The sequence below is a fragment of the Silurus meridionalis genome, chromosome 8, assembly GCF_014805685.1.
Source record: "Silurus meridionalis isolate SWU-2019-XX chromosome 8, ASM1480568v1, whole genome shotgun sequence".
In the NCBI taxonomy this organism is placed as follows: Eukaryota; Metazoa; Chordata; class Actinopteri; order Siluriformes; family Siluridae; genus Silurus; species Silurus meridionalis.
In genome coordinates, this window is record NC_060891.1 from 21,438,271 (window position 1) to 21,460,094 (window position 21,824).

A 21,824-nucleotide genomic window follows, 5' to 3' on the forward strand; every position below is an offset into this window, starting at 1 on the left:
TTTAGGGAATAAAACCTCACAAATGAACTGTTTTTGGCTTTTCACTAACGTGTGTCTCAGTGTTGAGAACTAGCGCATCTTTGAGCCTATGTTCAACATCAGTCAAACACTCGAGTACTGTTCAAAACAGATACAGAGAATGAGCTGTTTAAATTGATGGGTAACACAATTGACATGTAAATCGACTACATTGATTGGCTGGCTGTTGGTTATCATTTCACAGATACTGGAGTTTTCCTCTAGACAGATATTTTCACAGAGATATTTGGTGCTAAACATTACAACAATCGACAAACCTGCAGATCCTGTAGGAGCAACAGAGCCGAGTACCTCAACCCTAATTACTCACCATTACCTGTTCCACCGTGAAAGGGAAACAGATCGAGGATGCCATGAAAGCCGTGCTGGACTGCGAGAACCATGGTTTTATTCACACTGCTGATATTGGCTCTTTGCGCAGACTGCAATCGGACATGACGGCGGCTCGATGAGTTGGTAGGTAAAGCACTCAGTGCCTCATTAGAGAGATAATTGCTGCTGTAATTTGGGATTCAGGAACACGGCGCTGTTTCGACCTGGCGCAGGCTCAGGCCATGACATCAAAAAAGGTATTCATTTGGGTAAAGCTTCACAGCTTCACAAAGAATTCAGTTCTTATTGGTTTTAAATCAAAGATTAAAAGCTGAAATCAAGAAAGAAAGAAACAAATTTATTCTGGCTTTCCTTCTCACGTCACAAGAAAACGCGGGAGAAAAATAAAAAGTGGAAAAACGGATAAAACAAGACATTATTGGGACACACAGGACATTGTTGACACTTTTTTAAAGAGTTAAACAGTTAAACAGTTCCGTTTAGATGTTCTTCAGTGCAGAACAGTAAATATTTTTTCAGAGGCTGTTACATGGTGGCATCTTGTTTGAATGTGTTTCTGGGTAAAGTTTCGCAGACACGAAGGACAGGCGGTTTGTTGTGTTATCCGATTTTCAAGGCCGTCTCTTCGGCTCAGATATTTCGTCTCGAGTTTCTCTTCAGGACCGATTCCCACCTCGCTGTTTCTCTACGTTTAAAGCTTTCCGTTGGCAAACGCTCCCTCCTGAAACTGAGGGATGAAGCTCTTGAAGTACGCCCTAGAGGAAGCGAGGGCAAGACGGGGGAGTGTGTACATGCGTGCAAACACACACACACACACACACACACACACACACACACACACACACACACACACAGAGAGTGGGAGAGAAAGAGAAAGGAAATTCAAGTACACTTGAATACAAGAACATATAGACATAAAATACATATAACAAAAATCCATAAATGTTTGCATTTTCTTAATAAAATAATAAAATTATAAACGCATTTCGCTTTGCTTAAAACAACCATTTTGCTATTATAGTCAACAACAAAATATAGTCTGATTTGGAAAAACATAAATACACAATTATTAAATTCTCAAATTCGCATGGTGTTGAATTTTTATTTTATTTTATTTATGAGAATTTGCTCTGACGCCGGTTCTGGGAGCAAAATCACAGGTTTATATGTTAAATGTTTATAAGTCACATGATGACAATCTAAAGCTTATCAAAATATTCTAAGAAGACCATCTTTTTCCTTTTTTTTTGGAAAGTACTTTCCAAAAAGAAGCCGTAATTCTGAAATTTTATATATAAAAGTTATATAAAAATATTCAACATCAGGGTGGTAACATTAAATGCAGTTCACGTTTGAAAGCATGAAACCACCCCACAGCAGCACCCTGTGTTTTACTGCTTATGCAACACAAGTTCTGCACCTGTTCGACAAATAAGTAACAGTGAGTAACAGTGGATTACTATTTGTTTGGATGATGAGTTCATGTATAATAAACTAATCTGATGACTAATTGTGCATTTATTTAAAACAGCATTTATATTTTTCAAATGAATGACATCATGTAAAAGAAACCTAAACATGGCTTGTTACAGGTCTTTCGAAGACTTGTGAGCCAATAAGAAGAGGAAAATCGACGCCAGAAAAAAAAACAAAAAAAACAAAAAAGAGTATGATAAGATATGAACTTTCTATCATGGAAACCAGAAGACAAACATTAGGAATGCGTTATCGTCATCATTTATCGCGCTAAGGTGTGGCTACTAACACAGGCCAAAGGTGAGAGTAATCCGTTTTTGCCCCCCCAAAATCCGTGCCTGTGGTTTAACACAAATTCCTGATGTGAAAAGACGCACAGTGAGGAGAGAGGAGTCAATTAACAGGAGGTCTGCATTTCAGATTCTTTTTAAATGAATTTTTCCCCCTGAACTTAATGCTCTTGACCTGATATGAAGAACTATTTAGAGTTTGTCGGCGGAAAACAATCTCCGAAAAATGCATAAATATTGCTTTTGGAAATGTAAAACTAAATCCCATAAGGTAGCCTGACAGACTTACTTCGCTCTCTTGGCCATCTCGTTGCCGTCCCAGCGTGGACTATACGGATACGACTTCTGCACCTGCGAGTAGAGCTGCCCGCTGCTGCTGAAGTGGTACACAGACTGAAAGGTCAGAGTGGGCTGGTCTCGTGGGAAATACAGCGGCAGGTCCACTGCAGCAAAGAGAGAGCGTGGGGAGAAAGTGTATTTGTCATTATTAGATCCACATCGTGATCAGTAACGGTGTGACTTTCTGTGTGAACTTTTATATAATAACCAACCTTTTTTTTTTACCTTTTATCTGAAAAGTGAAATCTTTTATATCTTATTTTACCTAATTAACGAATCACAGAATCATCACTATAGTCGGAAAAGCACCATTTTGGTGTGGGGAGGGAAATCTGGGATTTTCTACTGAACCGTATATAAAGCATTGAAATTCTAAAATGATTGATTTTATAGGTAAATAATATCATATAATGTTATCAGACAATTTATTGAATGATTAACTAATAATTATTTTACAATAAATTCAATGGTCTTACTAACATTTCCAGTGCATTCGATTGAAAATCTGTTCTATTAACATTCTTTCTTGCTTTCGCCAAAAAAAAACCAAGGTTCTGTCTCAGGAACACACACACGGTCCTGTTACTTTCACAGAAAATGCTATTTCGACTGACCTCCACATATGACAGAACCTTACCTCTAGCCCTCTTGCAAACACATGAGATTATCTAATTTCTTCTCCACTACACTCTTCATATAAAAACAAACAAACAATAAAAAGCTCATCATGAGTGACACATGGAAGTGCTGGGAGCCAATCAGATCATAACCTGAAAGTTCTGACCAGAACCGTATACTAAAATAGCAGGGGAAACAAACAACAACAACAAAAAAAAAAATCTATGGCTAACAACAAGGGAGAGGAAAATCCTAAAGTCATGTATTGCAACTAAAAGCAATCCGTAATTGAAGCTCCTGTTTTGTTTCTACTTGTTAGTGTTTATGGTTAACACCAGGGTTGTATGGGAACCTTCTGTTACCATCACAGAGAAATCCTTCTATTGTGTTTTTATTAGTCATGCACTGGGAAACCCACTTACCCAGCACACAAATCATTGTAAATTTGGATTAAGCCATTTTGCTGCTTTGAGATCCAGTATACATGATCTATACAATTGCCTGTATATGTATTCTTCTCGGATGTGTATGTAGTACGTCTCGGGCTCACCGTGCACTAGGAAGCAGAAGTCTTTCCACATGAGTAGAAGTGTGAGCTTGGTGAAGCCTACAGCATCGTACTCGACGACCCCCCTGCACAAGAAACAAGCTAAATATCTCTTCCAGCAGCAAAATAACATTCATTCATCAAGTCTGCGAAGCATCAAATGATCAATATGCACACAGGAAAAAAAAAAACCTCACATTCCAAAATGACTGAGAAAAGCAGCGATGTATTCCCTCCTCCTGTGATAGCCCTGGATTACATACTGTACCTGAGTAAAAAAACAACAAACAAAAACAAACAAAAAAAGGGTGAGAAAGAGGGCATTATAAATAAATATATATAATAAATAAAGCTGGACATGGATGACAAGTACACACTGAGTGTGTCCCATTATAATGTTGGTGTGTGCAGTAGAGCACGGCTGCCTAACGAACAGGTTTTACGGCTCGTGTGAATGACACCCAACTGACAAGGTGCTGGTGTTTTCCTGAGCCACACACAAATAACCGATGCAACTCGGTATCTGCACATCGCAAATTATTAAAAAGCATACATATCGGTTATGTATGCAAAAAAAAATCATCATAAACAAATCAGAAGAAACCGACTGAGGCTTTAATTAGCTTTATATATAAATGCGTGACCCGGAATCTGTTTACTCATCTGTCTAAAATCCAGAGTTATCACCTGGCAGCCCGCGATCCGGATATGGACCCGGCAAAGCATTTAGCGAAGCACTTAAAAAAAGATTTCCCTTTTTTTTTTTAAAGGCATTGATATTTTAATGCATGTAATAAATGCAGCAGCAGATCCTCTATTGTGGTCAACTGATGTTCGAGGTTCAACTTTTGTCACATAGATATAATCGAATGCTTTTCATTAGTTCCTTGTATTGCAGTGCAGCAACAAACAGAGAACATACAAACTTGCATCATCAAAGACAATATAGTGTATAGTTATATACACACTGTAATAAACATACAAATTAAACAAAAACATCTACAATAAATGTAAAGATAGAAAATATAGATGTCTTGTAGTAGTACAGCTATTATATACATGTATTGGTAAATAAATGACAGGCTTTTTTGATTGATTTATTATTTTTGTTGTTGTTTGTTTGTTACAATATCCATGTCTGGTCATTGGTAGCCCCAAAAAAAAAGACTGAAACAGAATGTTTATAGACGACTGGACTGAGCAATGTGTTTATTCTCCAGTTCAAATTCAGAATCGGTGCATCATAGCAATTCATTCAATTGAACTCAAATCAATTCAATTCAATTTAATCCAATTCAAATGGCAATTTAAACAATAGACATTGTCCCAAAGCAGCTTTGCAGATTTCAACAGACTATACATTTTACCATAATAAATAAGTCCATTATACAAATTAACAAAAAAAAATTAAACAATAATTTGTAACTGCTGTTGCTATGCAGTCATGTCCATCACTTATGTGCACCTCCATAAGCAAATACTTTTTAGACATTTTAGATTTAGTCTTTGTGTGTTTGATTTAATGCCACTCCCCCTTTTTTTTATTATTCCTGATCAGATACCAATTTGCTGATGTAGTACTGATGTAGGTGAGATGATGAGGCTCTAATTTATACCAAAGTTGTTTATGTAGTAGGGTTGAGATTCTACAATCAAGATCTTGCACTCCAACCCATGTGAACATATCTTTATGGAGCTAACTTTGTATACTAGGGCATCGTTATGCTGGAACAGGTTCGGGTCTTCTAGTTCAAGTAAAGGGAAAATGTATTGCTAACGACATCCTATACAACTGTGTGCCTCTAACATTGTGGTAACAGTTTGGGGAAGAACCACTTACGGCAAATAATAATAATAAAAAAATACCAGGTGTTCCAATACTTTTGGCCATATCGCGTATGACTAAGATGATATGAATCCTGATTAAAACATGAATACTGAATTGATCAGACTGTGAGTTCACTGTGAGTGACTAACGTGTATAACTTTACACGGCTGATTGATTCTGTGATGACAGAACAAAACGGGCCTTGCCACATAGTTATCTTTAGGTTTCTCAGGAAACCGACTGCATCTCTCATACGCGTGGTGCTGGTGATAGACACTTGGACCGAAGTCATTAAAACACAGTCGGTTTTGGCTAACGAGTTTGCTCTCTAATACCCACTGTGACACAGACTGCAGCATGCGGAATCGAGGGCACGCGGCTCGCTAACGCGCCGTGACCGTAACTCGCCTGCGCTTATTATGACACACCATTAGCGCTTGGAACACATTGGCACTTTTTCCACATTAGCACATTCGAGTACTTTGCGAGACCGGAGAGATGACACCTTTTGCACTTTTTGAGGCCTGCATGTGCTGCACATCATGACTCAGCTGGTCCTAATTGTGTCTGTAAAGCGTCTATTTCGGAGAGCGCTAATGTGCCACACACACATACACACACACACACACACACACACACACACAAACACACTGTGCTCTTTCACTCTCTCGGCTGACTTTCAGTTCAGCTGAAGAGTTAATCAGAGCAGGAACTGTGGATCACTGCACTCCACGCCCTTGCCAGGGGTCAGGCCCAGCCCTAAAATTGGCAGGTGAATGCGGGTGGATAGGTGAGTCATCACTAAAATATCTGCTCGTTAGACATGCTATATTGCATAAGCTCACTTCCTGTGTGTGTGTGTGTGTGTGTGTGTGTGTGTGTGTGTGTGTGTGTATAAACGCATATTTTGTAAGGGCAGTAAGCACTTGCACTTCACTGCAGTGATAAAAGACTAAATTCAGCTGTCAGCAGTTTCATATCAGATGCCGCTGACTGGTTTAAAGGAGTGCTTTGTAATTTTCAGAGCTCTGTGAAGCAAAGTCAAGTAAAAAAAAAAAGAACAAGAAAGAAAGAAGAAGAAAACACACACACACACACACACACACACACACACACACACACACACACACACACACACACACGCAGGAGAAATATCCTTCTTCTATTCGATCTTACTTTCATTCCATTTGTTCCAGTTGGGTCAAATTTAAACGTTCCCTAACAATATTATGAACCAGTTTGTATGTTTACACGATATAGCCAAAAGTATTGGGACACCTGATCTTTCCTTCTATGTGTGGTTCTTTTTCCAAACTGTTACCACAAATCTGGAGGCACTCAATTGTACAGGAGGTCTTTAGATGCGCTCTAATAAAATTTTGCGTTCACTTGAACTTGAAAACCCAAAACCTGTTCCAGCATGGCGATGCCTCTGTGCACAAAGTGAGCTCCATGAAGATCTGGTTTTCATGCTTTGGAGAGAAAGATCTTGAGCGGCCTGCTATAAAGCTCATCCCTACTAAACACCTTTGAGAAGAATGTGAACGCTGACTGCACCCCCAGGCCTCCTCACCTCCACCAGTACCTTGTGGCTGATAAACACAAATATCCATAAGCAAGTCCTTGTTTTTGTATAGTTTGGACATCAAAAGCAAACAAAATAAAAAAAAGAAACTACAATTGTTCCTGTTAATTCCTACCAAAATATTTGCAATGTAGAAGTTAGAAAATGTAAAATTTACAAGAACATTTAACAATTCGTATTTATTTTTAACAATTTTAATTACAATTTGAATACAATTGGAAAATTATATATAATCGCCTTTCGTGTGCTGTTTATTTATATTTCATATTATCCATTCACCTATTATTATTATCATATATCATAGCCTTACCAACCTGTACATATGTAAATATTCTACACTGCTACAGTACCAATGCACTTCTGGTTATATGCTAACTGCATTTTGTTGCAATAAAGTGACAAATTTTAATCTAATCTAAAAGACATACAGCGGGTCACCGCACCATTTACACATTAACAACAACAGTACAGCTGAGCACGCTCAGATGAGAGCACTAATTGCTTACCGCAATTATCAGCAAGCATTCCATCAATTGATACCAAAAGGTAATAAGATTCAAACAAATCCGTTATTCACGTCCAAGAATAAGCCCAATTACTTTTTCGTATGGACTGCTGTGGATTTTCCTGCAGCGCCGTCGGGATTCGGAGACGCAAAACAACGGTCCTGTCAAGAGCCTATAGTTTGAGCCTTGGTAATTATTCAGCCTTGTCACATTTGAACCAGTTCCTTCTGGACTTGTTCCCCCCCGACCCTAGTTAAGGTGAGTGGAGCCTGTGGCTTTGGCAAAACTCGCTGGAACAAGGGAAAGGCCTGATTATGCATGCTGTCATGCGAGTATGTGCGCTCCTCTTCAGGTGAAGGGAAGAGCAGAGAGTACGGAGGTCTTCCCTACGGCCACTGACACAACACAGCTTCTCCACTCCATCTCCACCTGTCAGCTCTGATCACCTTCCGGGCCTGAACCGGGGGGGCAGCCAGTGTAGACCACATACTGTATGTGTTTCGACATGCACACAGGATTGATTTTTTTTTTTAATGTTTAACGTATTTTTATGTTTAAAGCATTTGATTGAAGGAACTCAAAGGTAATACTGAACAAGCCATATGTTCTTTTTTTTTTACAAGAAAAAAAAACTTTAAAACCGTTGAAGATTTTGGATGACCTTATTAGGGCCAATAGATACACACAGCCAAGTTTTCAGGAATACTTTATGCACACAATTATGATAATAATACAAACCGCACTTGGCTTACGTTCAAATTCTCACCCTTGATGAACCCACACATTAATTACAGATAAGATAGGATTTTTTATTTTTTTACCTTATTTGTCAGTAACTGGCACACTTGAGGCACATAGTCGATGAGGCAGCCTCCACTTGGAAAGGCTGGAATATGCAGGGCTGAGGGTCCTCCAAGAGCGCTGTTGAAGACAATAGTGAGGGACATGGTTTATTCAATTAGTCTACTTTACAAGGTTGGAGGACTAGTAAAATTAGACAAATTGCAGATGATTTGACCAGTCGGCCACTTTAGGAGAATATAAGGAATGTTATATACATAGATACTAACTTAAAGCAGTTCTGGTATGCTTAGATTACAGATCAATTACAGACCAATCTAATACTGGAAAAAATGGCTTGGTGGAACCAAATTTGTCATTGTTTCCTGAATATGTGATCGAACACAGGATACGAATTCTCGTCATATACCCGTGATGTTTCATAACCTGGCAAGAGATATAGGGAGGGGATGTCGGCATGTTATCAGTATCAGGAAATGATACTTTAAACGCGATATCGCAATAAGGAACATGCACTACTTCTGTTTTCTGGCTCTATGTCTTACTATGGGGTTTTGAAAAGTTGAGACTAGTTTTGTAACACGCCAACAGATGGCAGCTCAAGGCTGCACGCACAGTCACAGGGAGCACCGACCTTCATAAGTCAGTTTGCCAAAAGACATCTGACCACGTGTGCTACCACGTCTGCTATCATGGAAACAACATGATCCTACTTCCACCCCCACACTACTCGGCAGATTTGGCTCCTGCGTACTTTGCCCTCTAACCAAAGATGAAGATCTGTCACCAAGCTAAACGTATAGTGTTATGAATGTCTGTACTATTGAGAGTTCCTTGTGTGTGTCAACACGCTTAGCTAATAAACCTGATTTTGATTCGGATACTGTGTACTGGACCAACTGTATATGGTTGAAATGACAATAAAAGTGGCATGACTCGACATGGGGTTTGGATTTTTCTAATTCATTGTCGCTTCATTTTTATAGCATAATTTATAGATACAGAATTGAGGATTGATGTCACTTCCTCATAGTGTTGATAAGCATAATGAAAGCGCTTCAGAGTTCCAGGGTTCCTGTTTCATTCTAAACTCATTACAGTCTTATGTGGAGTCCCTGTTTCCGCTGGGTTTCAACTTGCTTTCTGGTTTCCTCCGACTTCCCCAAAAGTGTTTATGAATTAGCAATGTGTGAATGAGAGTACCCATGGTGCGCGATGACGGACTGGAGTCCCAACCAAACTGTATTCCTTGCTTGCACCCTTTGGCAAAGAGAATGCCTTGAATGGAGCATGAAACGAGGTTTTGATGCTATTTCTGACTGCGTGGAGGCTGAGCGGTTAAGTCAAACGCTTTCTCTCGGAGAAAGTCCTTTGGTTAACCTGCATGTACCATCCCACAAACTGCACATCCTGCCTTCCAGAGAGTGTTCTAAGAAATTCGTCCTACTCACTCCTCACTCTTTATACAATATTCCTGAACTCTCTTGCAGATTTATGAGGAGCTACGGTGCGCCAGAGGGATGTAAAAAGCTGTAGGGATGTCCTGTGCTGTTAAAAAGTTCTGTGCCAGATGCTTTGACGTGAGATAGCAGACGACACTTGCCCCCCGCCTCGCCGTGTCCCTCGTGTGTGTGCCGTTAGAGCTCAAGGACGCCGTATGTTTAGCATTCGCCCATAGGCTATTGATTGACTGTGACATTTGCGGGAACATCATGTTGAGATTTTAAACCTGCACAACACGGCTCCAAAGTTTCCTGTAGATCTTACAGCTTTTAAAAACAGTTCCTTTATTCTGCCCAACCCAGTTTTGCCCTCCGGTATATTTCAGCTCCCACCCTGATCAAACACACCCATTGTACCAAATTAAAGTGTTCAAACGTAATCGAGCCTTCTTGGCAGGTGTGGTAGATTAAGGTAGGAGTTAAGTGCAATGGCAGGGTTGGACGACTAGGCTTTAACACCACCTTTGCTAATACAGTGTGATTATAAGTGTTATAGCACAAGCAGTGCAAGAGCACAATTGAACTAAAGCAGGGCAGGATTTATTGTAGTGGTTCCTGTATTCTTATGTCGTGTTGTCTTTACTGCTAAAAACACCGTCTGACTTGCTTTCGAAAAAGAAATGAGCTCATTAAGATAAGATATACCTTTCTTCAGCCCACAGTGGGGAAATTTTTCTGGTACAGCAGCAAAGAAAAAATAAATGCAAATATATAAAAGAATAGACACATACTATAGTATACATATAAACATATGTATAAATACAAATAAGGAAAGAAAACGAAAATAGTAACATCAGATGTGTGTTGGGTTAATTCATGCTATAACTAATTCCAAAAGTATTGTTGAATGCTTGATTCTGATTGGTCAGAATTGAAGATTCATTTTCTACAACGGTCCAGGCTTACAATAATGTTTATAGCATTGTGTTCAGTACATCTTATTGGTTCTAATTGTCTAGTTTTACATATGAAATTATTCTTAGGAGGTTTGTTTATAATAGATCAAAAAAAGGAGTCTCCAGTTTCAGAGGTAAAGCTGTAGCCCTTTCAGGCCTTGACCACACTTATAGGTTTATGTTTGAAAACATAAAACATTTTATCTCTGTCAAGGCCTCCAGTCCACACGGAGACAGCGTTTAAAAAAAAAAAAAAAAATAAATAAATAAAAACGCTCTCCAAAGTGGATACCTTTGAAAACCCTTTTTTTTTTTTGTGAACTGTGAAAACGGAGGCTTTCGAAAACGAAGACGCATATTTTTTGTCATTGCTGCGATGTTTAAAAAAGCCAGAAAGTAAATAAACGGCATTCGGAAACGACGGAGGTCGGAGCGTCTTGCAGTTTGTGCACGTGCACTACAGGAAGTTGAACCGTTTACAGATGTTTGTTGATTGAGCAACTTTGAAAAATTAAAGTGTGGACGCGAAGCGCCGTTTTCGAATGTATACGGCTCGGTGTAGACGTAGCTGAGGACAGACGACATTGCTTTTCATCTGTAATTGCCATTTTTTTCATCATAAAGAGCGAGAGAGAGAGACGATTCTGTTTACGACTGTTATAACGTAAACGCGGACAGGAATTTGTTTCCCAATCTTTTCCCACGTTTAAACATAAACACAGATGAACATAAAGCATCAATCAAGAATCAAGTAAACATCAAAGCGAACAAGTGTAATCCTTGTTTCTCATTTCTATTGCTTTAATACTCTCAAACCATTCCAAACAGTAAGGAAGCCATGGAAAAGAAACTATTCCAGACATTTGACGTTCATCATGTTTGGATCAATTCCAAAATCTAATCAAGTCATCTGTTGAGTACAATGATAATTCCAGACAAGTCCTACAACCGTTTAACCACTCGTTCTTGAGGCATTGTGCTAAAAAAGATCTCAGATGCATGAATGGTTGAGCAACCCCCTTAATAAAGACATAAAACTGTAATCTTTATTGGGGAGAAAAGAAAAAAAAAAAAAAAAATCAACATTCTATACACTTATATCGTTTCTTTAAGCGTATTTACTGGACACACTTAAAAGAAATATGGCCTAATAAAAGACATTGCTTAATCAATATAATTTCCGTTTAAATTCAAGTGAAGTAAAAGGTTAAAAATGCACGTACGAGAAAAAAACAGCAGTGAGAAAAGCCGAGAAAAATTCTTGGATCAGATATGACCCGAGCAACTCCTACTTCCTCCACAGTGCGAGACTTTATCATTAACTGACACAGGATGACACCAGGGTTCGTGCAAAGTGCGATTCGATTTGACTGATTAAGAAAAGCAAAAGGAAGGAGGAATACACTGACTCAAGCGGTCTCTCCACTACTCGTTTGCGTGTCTCACGACCTTTTTGGTAACGTGTGTAAAACCCAGAAAAGAAAAAAGAAGAATTACGAGATTTTTTTTTCTAGGGAAGAACAAATGAGGTAGGATTAAGATTTGCAAATGAAAATGCATCACCCTCCCACATACGAAGAATGAGCTCTTCACCTTTAAGTGTCGCTAATACCTTGGCGCGGCGTCGCAAGTGCTGTCATTAGGGCTTAGATCAAGAATGTGTTTCGCAGATAAAACATACAGCCATCAGTGAAACAACCTAAAGCAGATGGAGAGCAATTACATGCATGCAAAATGTCACTCGTGTCTATCAACCCCATAAAGTGCTTACTGCACAGACACGCTATTCATGAAATAAAAAGCGGAAATGGGAAATTATCGGGAACGTCGCTCACTGCCTCGCGTTATTCAACTGTCAAAGTATAGGCCTCTTGCTTGCTGAATGCTTGTCTATCATAACTCCGTTGGCCTTCATAATCATGTCAGAAAGCGATGAATTGAAGAGATGAGAAAAGAGACTAAGCTGGACAAAGTGGGGTGGAGGGGGGGGAGTAATAACAAAGGGCCGTGTAACGCCGACAATAGAGCTCAGATCTCCATGGAGACGTGTTGCGTTGCTTTACTGACGTCCTCATAAGGACACAGGCCTGCTCGGATACATAACATCAGATCGGCGAAACGTGTAGGAGTTGGAGAAGAGGGTGAAAGATTTGGAATAGGTTTCGACATATTCACAACATGCTCATAGTCATTATCTTTTCAATAACACTTTATTTATAATTCAACTATACACCATTATAGAGAACAGGAACGGTTCCATTTTAAGCCACTTAGCATTAAAATGTTACTCAAATAATCACTCAACAATCATGGTGAGGTGAAAAGCATCTTGGCATGTGGGATCTTGAGGTGGATTGACTACAACAGAAGATGATCACACCAGATTCCCCTCCTGTCATTCGGGAACTGGAATCTGAGGCTACATTGGGCACTGAGGCACTGAAACTGCACAGCTAAAGATGGGAAAATGTCACTAGGTTTTTAAAAAAAGAGTGGTTTTGTAAATCTTCTGCTTCGTGACAAAGCCAATTGTTAAACCCATGATTAAGTCAATTATACTGAATAATGAGAAGACAAAGTTTGTAGAACCATAACTTTAAATATAGAAAAAAATATATATATATATATCTTTTCCCCAAAGGGATGGAGGCAGAAACATTGCCCACACTCTTCTTTTATATAACAGACCATGTCTGGTGCTCGGCTGCGAAACACGGCTGATGCACAACACAACAAAAAAACGTGCACACCTGGCACAAAAAAACCTTAAAAAACCAAATAAACATACAAACAACTTCAAAAGCTAATGCGCTCAAAGTGAACAGCCTGTCTCCTGACTGGATACAAAGAGTAAAACCCGACATCTGCAAATATCTTCGTCTCTTTATCAACCCATAAGCGTGTGTAGGAGTCAGTCTCTCAATCTGTCAGCATCGCAGCTCGAGCTGAGAGATGTGGAGTCCACCATGAAACAGCGAGAGCCTCGCTCTAATAATAACAGAGCCGAGTGTGTGGGCGTGCGGAACAGCGATCGCTGTGGCGCTGCTGATGTTTGAAGTGTGAAAGGTTCGGATGTGTGCGGATCGGGTTTGCGAGGCCTTTCGAGAGATGGAGAGAACGAGATGGAAGAAAAAAAAGATACAGAGAGAAAAGAGGAGAGAAAGAGAGATGTGGAAAGAAAGAGCGGGATTCCTGTGCGGTTTGTGTGCTCGCCTCACTCGAGGTGGCTGATAGAGACCTTTCTCTTGGCTTTTCTCTTTCAAGTCCCACTCACTCGCTTTGTCTTCCTTTATGCCGGATCCAAAGGGGTTGGCTGGCTCTCTGACTGCGGGCGATGTGTTCAGCACCACCCTTTAGGGCAGCTCTGAGACGGAGCACCGAGTTCTTTAGATGTGTCGAGTGTGTGTGTTTTTTTGAAAGCCGTAAACACAGGGACAGCTCGTCTTGGCTGGGGCTACACAAGCCGCACATCGACTGGGAATAACACCGAGCAGCGCCGACGGCCATCCTGCTCCTCTCCACACCTTTTTTTTACCGTTCAGAAGAGACACTGAAATGCGAACTCCGAATCACGGCTACCTTGAAAAAGCACAAAAGCTGCGAGTTAGCGAAGATGGGTTCGATAATTACGCAAGAGTTCGATGAAGTTCGAGCGAAAAAGAGGTTCCTGTCATTCCACCCGAATTAACTCCAGGGCCGTTGTCGGAGTTGCCCTTCAGGACCAAATAGGGTCATATTTCAGTAGTTTCATGCCTTTAAGGAAGATAAAAAAAAATCTACTGATTTACTTGCTTGTCTGCCTATTTATTTACTGACATAGTGAATCTTAAGATAGATTAACTACAAGAGCAAAATATCACACCCTGGAATCTAAGGCTACAGTGGGTACTGACCATCCATCCAACTACATACACTGATCAGGTATAACATTATGACCACCTGCCTAATATCATGTTGGCTCACTTTTTCTGCCAAAATAGTCCCGATCCATCGTGCATTAACAGGAGCTCGTCTGTTGGATCGGACCACATGGTCCAGCCTTCGCTCCCCACGTGCATCAATGTGCCTAGGCTGCCCACGACCCTGTCGCCGGTTCACCACCTTTTCTACTTCGAACATTTTTGATAGACACTGACCAGTGCAGACCGGGAACATCCCACAAGAGCTGCAGTATTGGAGATGCTCTGACCCAGTCGTCTAGACGTCACAATTTGGACCTCGCTAAATTACGCTTGCCCATTTTTCCTGCTTCCAACACGTCAACTTTGAGGACAAAATGTTCACTTGCTGCCTGATATATTCCACCCAATAACAGGTGCCATGATGAAGAGATAATCATTCACTCCACCAGGCATAACGTTATAAAGTCATAATGATCGGGAAATCGTTTTTTTATTTGTTATTTAAAAAAAGCAACAGAGGACATTTCTATAATCATTGAAAAAAAGAATTTTAGTCATCTTTTCGTTTTTGTTACATCGTATCCCATGCGACATTTGGCGACTTACAGTTATATTATTAGTACAACTATGGGATAAAGGGCCTCAGGGGCCCAAAAATGGCAGCTTAGTGTGGCTAAAATTTAAATTTACAACCGTCTGATCCAAAGTCCAATGCCTTAACCACTAAGCTACCACCGCTTTACGTCTATGTAGTCTAGACGTCTAGACACTAATGTTGAACCCTGTCTATGTCACCTGTTGGGAACACTATGACAGAGGAGCGATTTGCATAATCTGAACGCTCAATAAATCGGCTACAGCAGATGAATTTCCGTGTGTAAATGTTGATGTAACTCCGACGTATCATAGCTTATACCTTACTGTATATCCATCCTGCAATCGAAAAGCGTTGTAAGGCACGTCATAATCTAAACGTCATTAGTTCAGGATCGGGTTTGTCCTTAACAAGCCCTGTGTTTGCACCCTTATTATAATCCTCTTCGCTCGGTCTGTGAAAAACACACACCCGTTATCCCACACCCTCACGCAATCCAACAAAAATATCCACTCCCACCCGTACATTTTTCCCCTCGCTCGGCCTTTAATGTACGACTTGCAAGGGCGAGGGCACATTATTAAAATCTCGCAATGCGGTCGGCCGAGAGGAAAGGACCTGTGACGGATAGAAGCTGACATGGCGGCAGAGCCAGTGAGCAGAAAGCGCGGGCGCGTCCTCTCACTAGGCACGACTGAGTAGATCAGGGGCGGCTCCGAGAGACACGGAACAGGGAAAATGTAAAGAAAAAAAAAAGAAATCTCGCCTCGAGGCGGACATTAGCGGACCTTGCCTAGAGAGATCCGCCTGTTGTTAAGACATGAGGAGGTTTTCTTGTTCTCCAGCCGAGTGACCTTGCCTTGGGTCGGTCCACCCAGTGCACATGGCATATAGAAATGCCAAAAACGTCTCTTTCTGGCACCAGTGTCATATTTTGTACATAATTTATTCGATCAAACTCTTATGTTAGAAAAAAGGACTACTTTATGCCCTGTGGGTATTTGTGCGTATTTGGAAACAATGAACGAATAGGTTCGGATGATGTGAGATCTCAGCTTGGGAAAGCCAGATGTGCACTTAAAAGAGTCACAGCTTTATACACTCATGACTGAGTGACTCTAATGATCACACACCAAACACATGATTCCCCCAATAAGCAACAAACCGCTGAGGATTAACAAATGGAAAGAATTGTTTCTATATGCTTAATTCAAAATAAACCACACACACACACACACACACACACACACACACACACACACACACACACACACACACACACACAATTATTACTTACAGGTATGGGTGAATGAGTACATTTGCACACACATACAAACACATTACATGAGTACAGTACATTTGCGTACACACACACACACACACACACACACACACACGCACACCCATAAAGCAACACAAATTCACATTGTATCACATACATATACATGCATGGATCAACGAGTACATTTACACACACACACACACACACACACACACACACACACACACACACACACACACAGCCATAAACACTCAAATGCACCTGGATCGGTGAATTATCATATTTGCACACACTTACACACATCTATAAACACTCAGATTCGATATCATGTACAGCCAGTTAACGGCCATTTTCAGGCACACATATGCGCACACACACACACACACACACACACACACACACACACACACACACACACACACACACACACGCCTGGAAAAACTCAGGCTCAATATCATGTACAGACATGGGTGAACAAGTACATTTGCATGCACACATACACACAACAACAACTCGGATACAATCACATTTATGTTCACACACACACACACACATCGTTATAAAGACTCGATAACATTGATGTTCATGTGTCTATGAGAACAAATGCATGTACAGACACACAGAAAAACACACACACACCAATTCAACCTCAACCACATTTAAGTTAATGGGTGTAAGAATACATATGTAAGTGCACACACACAAACACACACACACACACCCATAAGTACTCAGACTCACATGTACATGCATGGGTGTATGAGCACATATGCACACACATGCACGCACACACAGGCGCATACATGCTCACACGCTTCCCGATTTTTCCTTATTTTAGGGAAGTAAATAGCAGAAGAAGTGGTCCTTATGGTATTCATGACTTCGACAGTTAGATCAGGCGAGTCATGAGCTGTGTGTGTGTGTGTGTGTGTGTGTCTCTGCAACACCGGCGGATGGCTGTACTGTGGAAATAATCTTTCCATAAAGTGTGTGCATGAGTAGCCCTCAAGGAAAAAAAACCTCATCACGTTTCCAAATATACATTTAATCGTTTATGTGTGTGTGTGTGTGTGTGTGTGTGTGTGTGTGTGTGTGTGTGTGAATCGAGAGGAAAATGAGCCAAAGGAACTAATTAGGTGGCAGAAGGTGGGGGGGATGGAGGAGCAGTGAACAGTGATAACGTTCTAATCTTTCTTGATGTGCACTAATAGTCACAATAAATACATCAAATAAAAGTCAAACTCATACATTATTACCACTGTACCATTATTACCACTGTACCATTATTACCACTGTACAACAGAACAGAGCAGAACAGGAGTAACGCAATAACATAACTAATAAAGTATAACTATCATTGCTACATACATATATAAGTATTTTATACACCCATCGACAGACAGACAGATATTTTATACACCCATAGATCCATAGATAGATAGATAGATAGATAGATAGATAGATAGATAGATAGATAGATAGATATTTTATACACCCATAGACAGACAGACAGACAGACAGACAGACAGATAGATATTTTATACACCCATAGATAGATAGATAGATAGATAGATAGATAGATAGACAGACAGATAGATAGACAGACAGACCTGTTTCACTGCTGCTACACATTTTGTACATTTGTATTTTAATAACATTGGAAATGCACTGATTGTACAACATCTATACCTAAATTTCTTATATTTAATTTGACTTTATTTTCCTTTCACTTCACTGTGAGCAAATGCAAACTAACAATTTCATTAGGGAATAAAAATAAAGTATTTTTATTCTGATGATTTTCAAAACAATGTCGCATCTCTTCTTTCCTCATAGTAAACCAAACCAAACCAAACCGGTGGTTTGGTCTGAAAACAGTTTTAAGTGTCAGTTATTGCGTGTTTTTGGAGATACTTACTGCTCTATGCTGGGAGATAAGAAGAGTTTGGGGAAGACCTGAGTCGCCTCGGCATCTTCGAAACTAACAGACAACAGAGCTACGTCTTCTCCAGGGTCCAGTGCCGTGTCCTGAAAAACACACAATGCAAACTAATGAAGGGGAAAAAAACAGTAATGTATCACTGGAGTTAATTTTTCATTTGGATATGTTCGTGCACGCTCATCATTTACTACTGAATGACAGTAGTAGTGTACACATCAGGCCCGGCCATGTTTCTCTCTAATCATGTCAGGAGAGCCTGTAGAGGCTACAGATGATCAAATTCTCTTGTTCGATTCGAGCTGCTGGTCCTTCTCGTCTTTCCTGCAGCTAGGCCCTGCTGGAGCGTCTGTTTAGCGCACAAGACCCTGCGCTCTAATCAAATGACTTTCAGTTGGTTGGAACTTATCCATTTGGCATAATTACTGCCTGCCGTGTAATACACAAGGCGGCCTGTGGTGCATGCGAAACGTTACCGGCTCGGAGTGCTAGTGCATGATCCCAAACCTTCTGGAGAGGAAGAAAGAAAACGTGAACCAGCCTCTAGATGAATGCAGACTGGGATGGTGCTCATAAGTGATCTGTTTCACTCAGATTAAGCTGCATGACTAATTGATTGTTGTAGTAAAAAGGCTGAGGTCCCATAACACCTATATTAATATTTTCTTACCACCCGTAACATATAACTTTGATCATGTTTGCACTGTAGTGCCACGGTAACTCACGTCAGTTCTGCTGTTCTATTAGCAATGTTTATGTTCCACTGCACTACATCACATACCTACACTGCAGCCATCTCTTCTAAGTATGTATGTATATATTTATTCTTCTTAGATAGATGGATGGATGGATAAATGGATAGATGGATATTTCCTGCCAGACACAGCTATACATGTAAAACAGAATTGAATATATATATATACACCGTGTTTGTATGTAAGTGTGTATGTATAAGTATGTATGTATGTATGTATGTGGGTGTGTATGTATGTATGTGTGGGTGTGTATGTATGTATGTATGTATGTATGTATGTGTGTATATATATATGTATGTGTGTATGTGTATATGTATATGTATGTATGTATGTATGTATGTATGTATGTATGTATGGTGTGTGCGTATGTGTGTATATGTATGTGTAAATGTATATGTGTGTGTATGTATGCATGTATATGTATGTGTGTATGTATGCGTGTATGTGTGTATGTATGCATGTATGTGTGTATGTATGAATGTATGTGTGTATGTATGCATGTATGGATGTATGTGTGTATGTGTGAATGTATGTGTGTATGTATGCATGTATATGTGAATGTATGTGTGTATGTATGCATGTATGTGTGTATGTATGTAAGAATGTATGTATGTATGTATGCATCTAATCTTATAGCTACTGAAATTTCAGAATGTAAAAATTTGCTGAAGGGTTTTATGGTAAAACAGGTCTTATTACTGGAATCCACTGCTAATTGTGTTCTCCAATGCGTATGTATGCCTTTGTAATATGTTGAAAGAACGGAAATACTACTGTGGGAGAGGAAATAAAATTTAACCATACACCCCACTTTCAAGGCAACCTGCAGACAAGCGATTTGCGGTGGACAGCTGACGGCAGCTGGATATGCTTTTAAACATATTGCAGAAAAAAAGATACTGCAGATTGATGCGGGGTAGAAAAGGGTTATTTCACTCGATCCTATGTGACATATATAAAGAATAGGGGAAAGTGCATTGAAAAAAAATCCTAAATAAATCCTAGGAGACTCTGACAGCAAGTGTGTAAATGTGCGTGAATGAAATGTCAAGTGCACGCCTCATTACCCAAATCTCCTCCTGCTCCTTACTGCATATCCCGAAATCAGGGGAAAAGGAGCAACATGGTCCGTGTGCTGCTTAATTATATTAATTCACTTCACTGCATCAGCACACTGTATCCATAGTGTAAAAGCTAGAACATTACCAGAATTTATTAGAAAGTTTTTAACTGGAAATGCATTACAAGTATATTTACATCCTTTTACTTCCATTAAAGTCATTAGAACGTTCCAAGCAGAGTTGGTAATGGAAGTGAAGAAAAAAAACGAAAATCTAAAGAATATCATATTCCTTAGCTATTGAATGGGTTCTGGCGAGATTGACCGAAAAAAAAATTGGATCTGGAACATGTACAAGGCAAAAATTACTTTTCAAATCATACAAAATGATTCTAAGAATTGATCTTATTTCTGTCCACGGGGTTGAGTCGTAGCGGTTTTTGCTGACGCTGCTGTACAAACATCAATATCTTACAGCTGTAGTACAGAGAATGTTCTTTGACTGCGTCCATTTAGCTGTCTAGTTCCATTCAGGGTTGTCTCTTCAGACTGTTATGCTAAAAGGAGGCAGACAGGAAGTGAATTGGATTGAGGCAATGGATATTGCAGGATGACTTGTTTTATGGTCGAAGGCTAAAGTATTTTACAAGAACGTCATGTCCATTTTTTCCCAAAAGAAATTCACAACCTAAAGTGCAACTTGAATGCTAATCCTCAGATAGGATCTTCTCTGGAGTCGAAGTTTTGAAATAAAAACACTGAGTTTTAGGGATGTGCATCTCCATTAATAAGGCTGATGCGATGCGCTCGATGCATAGCCAACGATGCACTACATTAAAGATACATATGAAGCAGCAGACTATTACCTACCAATGTGATTTAATACGATTCCCCTATATTACAGTGCAGTGCGAGCTGATTTCGATTCAACTCAATGCGATTCAATGCAATATGACTCCACTCCCTCTCATTCACACACTTGTACTCTGTCTTACTCCTATTGACTTTCATTCCCCTTCTCTCCAGCACGTACCTTCACCTCTCCAGTCTCTTCTCAACCTGCTCCCTACTCTCACCACAAATCACATTATCATCCGCAAGCATCAAAGTCCATGGAGACCCCTGTCTGACCTCCTCTGTCAACCTGTCCATCACCACTGCAAACAGGGAAGGGCTCAGAGCCGATCCTTGATGCAGTCCTGGATGCCTCCTCTAAGTTCACAAACACACAATGCAACTCCTTCTGACCTTCTCTATACTTCACCAACATTCTCAAAGCAAATAATGCGTCTGTGGAGCTGTTCCTCAGCATGAAACATTACTGCTGCTCACAGATGGTCACCTCATCTCTCAGCCTGGCTTCTACTACTCTTTCCCATCACTTCATGGTGTGACTGATCAACTTTATTAGTGAGGAGAAATCAATCTGCATATTTAGATTAGATTAAATTCAAATACATTTATTCATTTTTTTTTACTGATGTAAATATGTTTAAATTGATGCATCACAAGGTTAAAATTTATGCCGATG

The 21,824-nt window shown here is 40.0% G+C and overlaps 1 protein-coding gene across 1 annotated transcript in view; it reads right to left on the reverse strand.

Moving 5' to 3' along the window:
• Positions 1–688: 688 nt before the first annotated feature.
• babam2 (BRISC and BRCA1 A complex member 2) overlaps positions 689–21,824 on the reverse strand; it is a 96,564-nt gene continuing 75,428 nt past the window's right edge. Inside the window, exons 7-12 of the mRNA XM_046855042.1 lie at positions 18,458–18,567; positions 8,383–8,482; positions 3,840–3,910; positions 3,646–3,728; positions 2,428–2,581; positions 689–1,127 (exon numbers count right to left, since the gene is read on the reverse strand). Coding sequence (XP_046710998.1) covers positions 1,064–1,127; positions 2,428–2,581; positions 3,646–3,728; positions 3,840–3,910; positions 8,383–8,482; positions 18,458–18,567 — 582 coding nt within the window. The 3' untranslated portion in view covers positions 689–1,063. The remainder of the gene's footprint in view (positions 1,128–2,427; positions 2,582–3,645; positions 3,729–3,839; positions 3,911–8,382; positions 8,483–18,457; positions 18,568–21,824) is intronic.